This window comes from Lytechinus pictus, chromosome 15 (assembly GCF_037042905.1).
Source record: "Lytechinus pictus isolate F3 Inbred chromosome 15, Lp3.0, whole genome shotgun sequence".
Classification (NCBI taxonomy): Eukaryota; Metazoa; Echinodermata; class Echinoidea; order Temnopleuroida; family Toxopneustidae; genus Lytechinus; species Lytechinus pictus.
Window position 1 is genome coordinate 12,304,799 of NC_087259.1, and position 10,818 is coordinate 12,315,616.

The window sequence follows — 10,818 nt, forward strand, 5'->3', positions numbered from 1 at the left end:
TTTAGTTATATTTCTTTGTATATAAAATATTTATATTAATGCATCTGTATCTTCGTTGACATCGTGTAACCTCATCCGTTGCAACTGTAATAAATCAAGAATAATGTAATTTTTCAAAATGTCGGCTCAGATCTTCACTGGTATTATTATAATAATAATATAGGTATATTTATCCAGGGAAGCCACTTCAGTTCCGAAAACTGTTCTCCCAGCGGGCCCTGCTATTAGTATTACCCCGGCTTTAGCTGGGCTGCCTATATAGGCGCTCAAAGCATTCAAGGAATTTCTTCCTACCGGGTACCCATTCACCTCATCTGGGGTGAGTGCAGCACAGTGTGGATAAATTTCTTGCTGAAGCCATGGCTGGGATTCGAACCCACGACCCTCTGTTTCAAAGTCAGAAGACTAATCCACTGGGCCACAACGCTCCACGTTCACTTTTACTTATTTTCCATGGATATTTAAATTTGAAACTTTTAGTTAAGTTGTCTGGAACTACTCAGTAAAACTGTCAGTAAATGTTTAAAACTGTATACAAGGTAGTTGACTATATATTTATTCATTTATTAACAATATTTCAACAGGATGCCCAATCAACATAAACATTGCTCTCCCTTGGGGTCCTGCATAATTATTCAAAAAACAATAAAAATATATCTTATGATACACAGTAAAATTAACATGAGAAAATATACATAAATACTATGATAGAACATAATAGTTGAAGTCAGATATAAACAAACCTATAATAAACTACGCACATCATTAGAAAGAAGGGAATATACATACATAGAACATAATAATTGAAATTGACATCGGAGAGGTTTAATATTGGAAAATTAAGCTGAAATTGGACTTAAAGGTTATCTTTTCAATATTTCTTAAAAATTGAGAGGGGTTTATGTTTTGAGGCTCAGGTTGAAGACTATTCCATAATGAGACGGCTTGATAATGAAATGAGTGAGAATGAGTCAATATTACATTTTGGGAAGTGTAACTTATTTTGAGAGGAATTTCTTGTGCAGTATGAATGAATTTCTTTCCTAAAAGTAAATAACTTAGACAAACATGTGGGAGCAATACATTTCATACATTTGAACATTAAAATAAATCTAAAAATGCGAACTCTATCTTCAAATCTTTTCCAGTCTAAGAGGGCAAATAAATCTTCCGAAGGAGTCAAGTAATTAATGGGCATTTAAAATTATTCTTGCGGCTCTTTTTCCGTAACTTATTCAATCTTTCGGTATCTTCTTTGAATTTATCCCCCCCCCCCCCCCCAGACAATACAGCAATAATCTAGAATTGGCAAAACCATATCGTTATATAAAGTGAGTAAAGTATTTTTATTGACACAACCTTTTAACCTTCGTAGGATACCCAACTTCCTGCTAACGTTATTGGCTACTTTATGTTCTTTCCATGATAATTCATTATACCTAAATATTAAAAGGTTTGAACTTGTATAATTTCGTGACCATTACAAATTATTTTCAACTGAGATTCATTGGAATGAATAGAGTATGCAAGTCGAACTCGTGTATATACCAACAATCATACATTTTGTTTTTTCACAATTCATCATCATACGGTTTTCTTTTAACCAGCAGGCTACATTTTCTAAATCCAATTGCAATTTATTTTGTATTTAAGCTAACTATCACCTTCGGCCTTAACATATGTAACGTCTGCGAACATATAACTGTTTTAGAGTGTTTCAATACATTAGGCAAATGAGTTATAAATAATGAACCTTACAGTTTAATCAACCACGCTTGATATTAAAAATAAGACATTGTTGTTTCAGCGTTAAAATGTCTTGTTTAGGCCGTTTAAACGAAACTACTGCAAGGATCTATAGTAAGCAGGAGAAGGAGAAACAGAAGTAAAAGAAAACATAATTTTACAGAATAGGAATAATAAGAATACGAAGAAGAACAAAACTATATAATGACGAAGTTTTGCTATGCTGATAACACGAATAAATAGACCAAGTATTATTAAGATCCATAAACCCTATAACGACGTCTGCATATACCCCCCCCCCCCATTTGCATTTGCGTTCTCTCTGTTCACGTATTTCTAAACTACTCGGCCTATACTTTTGATGGTACCCGCATTGATAAGCCTGTTCCTCTCTCAAAAATAAATTATCTTTCACATTGTAAGCTCAAAATTTTCCAAGTCTCCATTTCGAAATCTTATCGCTGGGGCAAGATTCCTGAAAATTAATTCCATTCGAAATAAGGACAAGCGGCTGGAAGAGTCGAAAGAAGAACAAGTTTGAAATTCATTAGTCAATATCAATATCATCTGGGTTTCTTTTTTGCCTGATTTCGGTTGCCATATTGTTGCTTATTCAAGATGATGCGTTGTGTGGTACATGTGAACACGCCAGTCAACAAACTAAGCGATGGTTTCAGGAATCAGCTGACGACTATGCTTTCAAAACGATACAATCTTGAAAGAGGGGTGAGTTTTGTACTTATCTATTCTCCGAAATTCACAATAAAAAAACATAAGTGTACAAATGAACATAATAAAGCAAGATATAAAATAACAAGTAAGAAACAAACATATATACAAAGAAACATATATATATATACCAAAGAGGCATGAGGATAGTGAAATCGGAAGGACACCCAGTTCAGCTCTGCCCATAGACAGTACTGTTCTTTCATGGGGTCCAAGGATTAAAACACATTGTAATAAAAGAAAAGTCTTCCAAACATAATTATCTTAGAACAAAGAGGGGAAAATTGGGGATATGGACGGGGGAGGATCCAGTATCAAATTCAAAATACTTCATAGATCAGGGAGGAAGGCATTGAACCTATGTTTTAAGAAGACTTTGAGACTTCGAGGGACCTTTAGATTTGCAGGGAGGTTATTAAATTGAGAGTATATTACAGAGTATAATATTAGACTGCTTTGGTAATGGTTAGAGTCAATATACCCGACTGCTTAGAAATCATGAATGCTTCTAAGTTGGCAACCAGGATGCCGAAAGTTTGAGGTTATATCAGAGGGTTTTGATAACGAATAATGTCCTTTTCTCACTACTTGCTGCATCCGTGCATCCGGACTAAAAAGGCATAAAAAATTGTCCATTATTCTTGGGCTTGGCGTCGTCTTCCTCTATTAGGCAGAGTCGTGCTTATTCTACAGCAAAAAATTGGGAAGAAAGGGAAAACAAGGGAAAGGAGAGGAGAAAAAAAAAAGAGGTGGCAGACGAGTGGATAAAAAAGGGTGAGGGGAAGACTTAATTGAAAGAAAAATTCACGTCACTATAAAAAAAATCGCTCGCGCTCGCATTGCCTGTTTAATAAAATACATAATGTTGCTCAATTGGCTGAAATGGTGCTTGAAATATCCAGGTTTGAAGTCGATCAATATACAAAACAAATTTCAGATCGGACATCGAGCTTTGATTATTTTGTTTGATTTACAAATTGATTTTTCAAAGAAGTGCTCTGTATAATGTCTCGTTTTTATGGTGTGAATATCAAAGATTTTCAGCTCGCGCTGCCCGCTTGCATTATTTGATTTTTTAATGTACCTATTCTCTTCGTGTATTCCATACTTCTCAAAATATCCCTTTTCAGGTCCGATTGTCAAAACTGATCAGCTACCGCTGCGCGCGTGCATCATTTTGATCAGTGAGATACTCATATTTCTATGAATCCTATAAAGCCACGTTAAATCATGAGAGTTTATCAAAAATCGAACCTTTTTTCCCAACATTCGCATCCTTCACAAATCGCAAGGAGTAAACTTTACATCCGATCGGGTAGCCCTTTTCACACTTGTCACGTCATTTTCAAATGTTTAATTGGTTATATGACATAATAAGCCATATGATAATAATATCATAACATTTTTTGTGTGGGTGTGTATGTGAGGGTGTGTGCATAGGCGGCGGAAGCGGGGGGGGGGGGGACGTGTCCCCCCTAAATTTTAGGTGGGGGACGATCCCCCCTAAATTTTTTGTTGGTAACCTTTTTTTTTTCTTTTTTTTTTCTTTTTTTTGTTGTTGCTTGCTTGTCAATTTTTTTTCCTGCTTCCCCCCCCCCATAATTTGTGGTTGATAACTTTTAATTTTTTGGGGGCGGGGCTTGTCAAAAAATTGTGTGGTGGTCCCCCCTAAAATATTTGGCTTCCGCCGCCAATGGGTGTGTGTGAGGGTGTGTGTGTGCGTGTGGTAAAGAGATTCATGGAGAAGTTGACATGTGGTAGGTCCATGGTTTGGCTTAAACCTCTGGAACTTCCGGTGGTTACATATTTTACAAGCAGGGACGCCCGCCGAGATATTTTGATCGGAGGCAATTTTTTTTTTATCAGTAAAAATGAAATTATGCTGTTTCTGAGGAGTCAAGTTTGACTCGGAATGGTGCCAGATGGTATTTGACTCTGTTTCAAGTCAAAGTGATTCGATCATTTCCTAGTTGACTCGGAATTGAATTATATTTAGCTGATGCTACAGCTGGCGCCATTCGAAGACAAAGACACAGACCCTTCTTTTTATAACCATTTGTTTATTCCTTCCTTAGTTTTTCCCTTTTTTGTTTTCTCCTTTTTTCCATACTTCCTGATAATCAAAAGGGTTACCCCGCCCCGCCCCCCCCCCTTCGGTTTAGCTCCTGCGTACAATAATGTGTTTTCGGTGGGGAAAATACTTTTTTGTGTGTCAAAATAATGGATTAAATTTCACCATGTTGCGCAAAACAATGGACTCACATATTGTGTACGCCATGAAAAGATATACACAATTATTTAATTTTATGGAAGCTTTTATCGTTTAGCAATTTCTGGGCACCTTGACTTAATGGATGCAACCAAAAATAATACATCTTCATCATGTTTATTGAACTAAGAATAAGACATTTCGGTCGTTGTCGGTGCCCTCCCCCGAAATAAATCACAAATTAATTACGAAAATTCTTAATTGCCTTTATATCAAGGTTTGTTATCAGTGATGAACAGCACTTTAAGAAATATATGAAATGTGAGATATGATTTGGTCTTGATAATCAGATGGTAAAAATATCTGTCTGTTTATTTCTTAGAACATCGTCGTTTTACTTCGAGAAGGTCTCCGTCTTATGCGAACGGGGACCCTGGATCCGTGCGGGTATATCGAGCTCTTTGGTTGTGAAGGGGTATTTGATGACGCAGAGAAGAACAGAGAGGATACAACGGCTCTTATTCAGCTATTACAAAAAGATTCAGGGATACCTCAGGCAAGGTATACATTCCCCCATTTCCCGTTTGTATTCTTGGAAAGAATTCCATATTTTCTTTCTTTCTCTCTCTCTTTTTTTCTTTCTTTCTTAATCAAAAGTTTGCTCTAATTAATAAAATAATGCCCCTAAAATGCTATTTTTTTTACAAACTCTTTATAGGAATCTGATCAAATGTATTTTAAAAATGTCAACATCACATTTATTTTCTTATGTATTTTATGGTTTTCTAAATTTCTTATGCATTTCTTTGTTTTTCGACTTTGTTTTTATTGTTTTTTTTTCAATGGAAATGTCAAAGACTTTATTTTGACCATAAACAAGGTGAAATTAATTGGTTTTATTCAGTAAAAGGAAAAACAATGACACATTTATGAATTTTTGCTAAAAACACTATGAATCAGTCCTTAAAATCTTATTAAGGTTAAACCTTTTTCTTATCCTTCTTTCTTTCTTTTTTCCTGGTCATGAAAATTATTGTCAGGGCCATACCCCCGATTCCCCCCCCCCCACCCCCATCCTACGCCAATGGTCTACACATTATTTTTAAAATTACAGGAATATTCTGATTGGCTGTAACACTGCAAAAACACCGGTGTTGATTTTATCACGAGCCCGGTATCTATATCGGTCTACACCAGAGAGGTGTTGAAACAACACCAGTTACAAATCAAACCGATACTGGTACCTTTTTGTCATTCGCGGCTAATACATTACTGTGAAATTCCAATATGTTTCGGTTACTAGCTTTATGAAATAACTCATTATCGTATCATTTCAGACTCTTCGTACTCATGAGACCTCAATGGAGTTCTAACTGGGGACAGATCGGTGGACAAAGCTTGGTCATGGATGCCTGAAACCATACACTGCAAAAACTCCTGTGTTGATTTAACACCAGCCCGGAATCTATACATGTCCACACCAGAGAAGTGTTAAACAACACCAGATTCGTTTTGGTCTAACACCAGAAAGGTGTTTATACAACACCAATTAGTATTAAGACAGCATCGGTTTGATTCCAAACTGGTGTTGTTTCAATACTTCTCTGGTGTGGACATATTATACAGTGCGTCCCAAAAAAAACTATACACTTTTGAAATGGCTGCCAAATAAAAAGTATATCACTTTGGGGGGAAAGACTTATATATATGGAAAGCTTATAAAGTCATCTTTCAAATGACACCAAAATGTTGGAAAACTATTCATGCTTGAGTGAGCACTACCCGCTTAAACAAAGGGTATGAGAATTAGGGTGGGCAGGAATTAGCCTTTCGGTTTCTTTCAGTTTTTGAGAGGCGAGTCCCTTGGAACTTGCAAACTTGAGGGTGTTCTGATGAATTGATGGTCATTCATTATCTTTTTAAATTGTTAGAGCAAATTTCATGAATTATCAAATTGAAATTCCATGCATGAGTGAGCATGAATTGCAATCTTTAGTGAAGCATTTTAACTTTACAATGTGGGTCTCAGCAGTGTGTTCATTGAAGTCAGAAGAATAGGGGTAAGAAATGACTTCAGTGGGTGAAGTAAGCTGATGGGAAAAGGGTCAACAGAACGTTTAGCCTCCCTCCTACAGGTCCGTCCCTCCCCCCTCCTGTTGAGATTGAGACTGATTGCTATTACATGTACGCATTAAGTGCAAAGCGGACTGTCAATTTGATAATAAATTCTGAAAATTAGATCATCAACTTTTATCTATCATTCATTCAATCAACAATCTGTTAGTAAATAAACTCAATCAATGTGATCAATCAAATATTCACCTTTTTCAATAAATTATTAATCAAACATTCAGCTTTTTCAATAAATCATTTTATAAATCATCATAATTAGCCAAGTTCTTAATAAATCATTCAATGGAAAAAAAAAGACCCATCAACCATCAGTCACTTGGCATTTTAAGTTTTAAATACCAACCAAGAGAAAGAAAGGGGTGGAGGGCGGGGGTGAGTACATGACACGTAATTTGTAAGAGAACACAAAGAAGAATGCCCCTTTAACCCAGTCTTACCCTATCTCATCCCCTTGCATGTAACAGGTACCATCACATTACTCTGACTCTCACAAGCACACTTGCTAAGATCCACATAACAAACGAAAAATGCTACACTAAAATTACAATTCCTGTTTACTCATGCATTACATTTCAATTTAGTAACTCGTGAAATTTGCTTAAGAAACCAAAACTGATCTCCATTTATCAGTAATTTAGCATAACACCCTTAACTTTGCAAGTTCCAAAGGACTCACCTCTAAAAAAATGGAATTAAGGCTAATTCCTGCTCACCCTAGCAAAGGCTAGTCTCTCAGGAGGGGTGAAAGGGGTAGAGAGAGAGAGAGGGGGGGGGGGTTAAGTGTTCTGTTGACCCATATCCCGTCAACCTACTTCCCCCACCTAAGTCCTATCCCTATTCTGACTTCCATGAACACATTGCTGAGATCCACTTAAAAAGTGAAAAATTGTATTTCATGTTCACTCATACATTAAATTTCAATTTAATAATTCTTAAAATTTGCTCTAAAAACCTAAATTGATAATGCTTGATCATTGATTTATCAAAACTTTGCAAGTTCCAAGGGACTCGCATCTCAAAAACTGAAAGAAATTGGAAGGCTAATTCCTGCCCACCCTAATTTTCATACCCTTTGTTTCAGTGGGCAGTGCTCGCTCAAGCATGAAAAGTTTTCCAACTTTTTGGTGTCATTTTAAAGTTGACTTTATAGGCTTCCATGTATGTAAGTGTTTCCCCCCAAAGTGATATATTTTTTATTTGGCAGCCATTTCAAAAGTGTATAGTTTTTTTTGGGACGCACTGTATAGATTCCGACTTTTTGCAGTGTACTCCCATAGGATTCCTCTCCAGACTTCATGAAGCACTCGTTGATTCGCTCCAGATTTCTTCTATAAAGTTATTCTCAATATAGTTATTCTAAATTATATATAAAGTTTGAAATAATTATTGCCCGCGGGAGTATGAGATATGGAATACCACGGAAAATGTCACAAATAATGAATAAATATGAAGACTCATACAGGGGTGATCCCGGGAGCCCCCCCCCCCCCCTTGATCATTTTTGGGGGTCACCCCCCCCCCCTCGAATTTTAAAGTATGTAATAAACCTTACATATCTTTTGATCTGTTCACAGAATGCCCCATTTGCGCCCAATATTTTATTGTTCATATGCCAGGCGGCTATTTTTATGGTTAAAGTGAGAATTGTATAGTGACTGAATATATTCAGTTCGCTTGCTTCATTTCTTTGCATAACTTCGATTATACTCGTACAATTCAAAATGGATTGAGTGGTGATCTGAACTCCCCCCTTCCCTATCTTGACAGCCACTGATTATCACATATGGCCAGTTTAACAAGTCGCAGAAGTTGCGTTATAAATCTAAAGTTATCGTTTGTGACATAAGGCCTTATTGCTGTAATTTTCCAGATGACTCTAAAATGATACAGACCATAAAATATAGACGTGTAAATAAATGTTGACTTCTTATGGTGCCCGATCGAATATCAAGTTATAGTGTGTAAATGAATAGTAGGCCTAGACAATTTTAAATATTTATCTATTTCAGATTCATAAAATGATGTAAATAATAATACAATCATATGTTGTTTTTGTTATGTTGTTTTTATTCTTGTTTCTCCTCAGTGTATTTTAATTCGTGTAATAAATTGTAAGACCTGTTGGTTACATAAAATCTGAGCAAATTGAATTTGTTTCAAGGGACTGCACGAGTACATTTATAGGGCATTGTGAGTTTGGTGTATGGAGAAAGAGTGGGAATCTAGATATCGGGTTTTACTCATTAAAAAAAAGGAGGGGCGTCGAATAGGAAGAATGGCGAGTCACAGAGAGAGAAAAAGAAAGAGAGAGGAGGAGAGAATGAGAAAAAAAGGAAGAAGAGAGGGGAAGATAATGAAAGAAAGGGGAAGAGATAAAGAGGGAGAGGAAGAGAGATCTAGAGCAGCCATTCTCAATTACTTTTTTGGAAGCGCCACATTTCTTGTCGAGAATCTGTAATGCTCCACTATCCATTACGCAATCCAGCAATGTATCAGCGGAGGGGGTCCAGAGGCCCCTGGTGGGGGTCGAAGGGGCAGAGCCCCCAGAAGTTTTGGAATATGAGGCCTTTTAAATTGCCCAGATGGGCTCTAATTAATATCAACGGACGAAATACAAATGCCAACAAACTACACAATATTAATATTAAAAGAAAAATGACCAGTGACTTTTTCACAACATACCAATGATACCACTAGTTCAGACTGTTCTGCACCAGATCTATTGGCTGAAGCAAGTGGCATAATGAGTAAAAAAAAATGAGGGGGCTAGATATGGCAGCTGAAGCAAAACTATTGAACTTTTCAATATAAAAATCTATATTTTGACATATTAAGATAATAATACAATATTCCACTCTTTCCCTTTCCTATTCTTTCCTTTTCTCCTTTTTTTCTTGGCCGTGAAACATTTGGCCCCCCAATTCCCACCCCCATCTGTACGCCAGTGGCTGAAGTTACATTCCCCGATTTGCAAGGGCTGGAAATTAGGCGTTGCACTGCACTATAGCGCTCCAAACTGCCCCCCCCCCCCCCCCCTCTAGATCACGTGCAGTATCATTCGTGTGCATGTAGGTAATCACGGCAGGCAATACATCTGAGCATACATGTATTTCACTTTTACAACTTCGGATTTTAATAATAATAATAATAATACATAGGATTTATATAGCGTTTTTTCCATTTTGATTTGCTCAAGGCGCTTTAGGAGAGCAAAACATCGGCTCCGGAAACAAAGTTTCTGCTTGTTATGTCTCAAATTCATAATCTTTTATGATCAGGATGTTCTTTGAATATCACGTTATTTGATGTTTAACTCTTAACCAAAACGTATACTCTGGAAATGCAAAATTTCTCGCCGTTGAAATAGAAATCCTACAAACGGGGTTTTCAGATCACTTGTGTGGCATATAAACTCTGTACAGCATAGAATGAATAAAAAGGAGAACACCATCGATCCTCCAAAATAGGCCGGGTTATCGAGTGCTAAATTTGAAGAAAAAAAATGAGGATATAAATTAGCAATTAAGTGTCAAGTAAAGAGTTTTTGTTTCTTCTTTGTATCAAAATGATCACCAAATCCTTATTTCCAGGTTACTGGTAGATACATTTTTTATCCCCAATGTTTCTTTATTTTTACTATTTTTAATACCAGCTCCCAAGCGCCACTCCGCAAGGCTCGGTGCGCCACAAGTGGCGCGCGCGCCACCATTTGAGAATCCCTGATCTAGAGGCATCAGGATCCCTTTTCCAATGTCACTTCAGTCAAGCCCGACGATCAAGCCATGCGATGTAGACATAAAAAGTCGTTTATTTTTTAGTAACCCCAACCTTTTGTTAAGTGGGAATTGGGGAGAGAGATAAAAAAAGACATGTTTTCTACGGAAGCTTTAAAAAGCAATCGACTTGAAGAAAATGGCGAGATCCGTTATAAAGTGGATAGATATGAAAAGTTTATAATCTTGGCGATCGCGAGATACGGTATCGGGGGGGGGGTGGTGGCA

At 36.8% G+C, this 10,818-nt stretch overlaps 1 protein-coding gene across 1 annotated transcript; it reads left to right on the forward strand.

Moving 5' to 3' along the window:
• Positions 1-2,137: 2,137 nt before the first annotated feature.
• LOC129278357 (uncharacterized) lies at positions 2,138-8,857 on the forward strand. The gene is made up of 4 exons (XM_064110545.1): positions 2,138-2,472; positions 5,067-5,245; positions 6,022-6,309; positions 8,041-8,857. The coding sequence occupies exons 1-3, from the start codon at positions 2,365-2,367 to the stop codon at positions 6,098-6,100; spliced, it is 366 nt and encodes a 121-aa protein (XP_063966615.1). The 5' UTR covers positions 2,138-2,364; the 3' UTR covers positions 6,101-6,309; positions 8,041-8,857.
• Positions 8,858-10,818: the final 1,961 nt, after the last annotated feature.

Excerpts from the sequence above, each read along its gene's own strand:
- LOC129278357 (XM_064110545.1), top strand. The coding sequence starts at position 2,365 with ATGATGCGTTGTGTGGTACATGTGAACACGCCAGTCAACAAACTAAGC. Across the intron at positions 2,473-5,066 it reads GATACAATCTTGAAAGAGGG|AACATCGTCGTTTTACTTCG; the intron begins GTGAGTTTTGTA and ends TTTATTTCTTAG. Across the intron at positions 5,246-6,021 it reads TCAGGGATACCTCAGGCAAG|ACTCTTCGTACTCATGAGAC; the intron begins GTATACATTCCC and ends GTATCATTTCAG.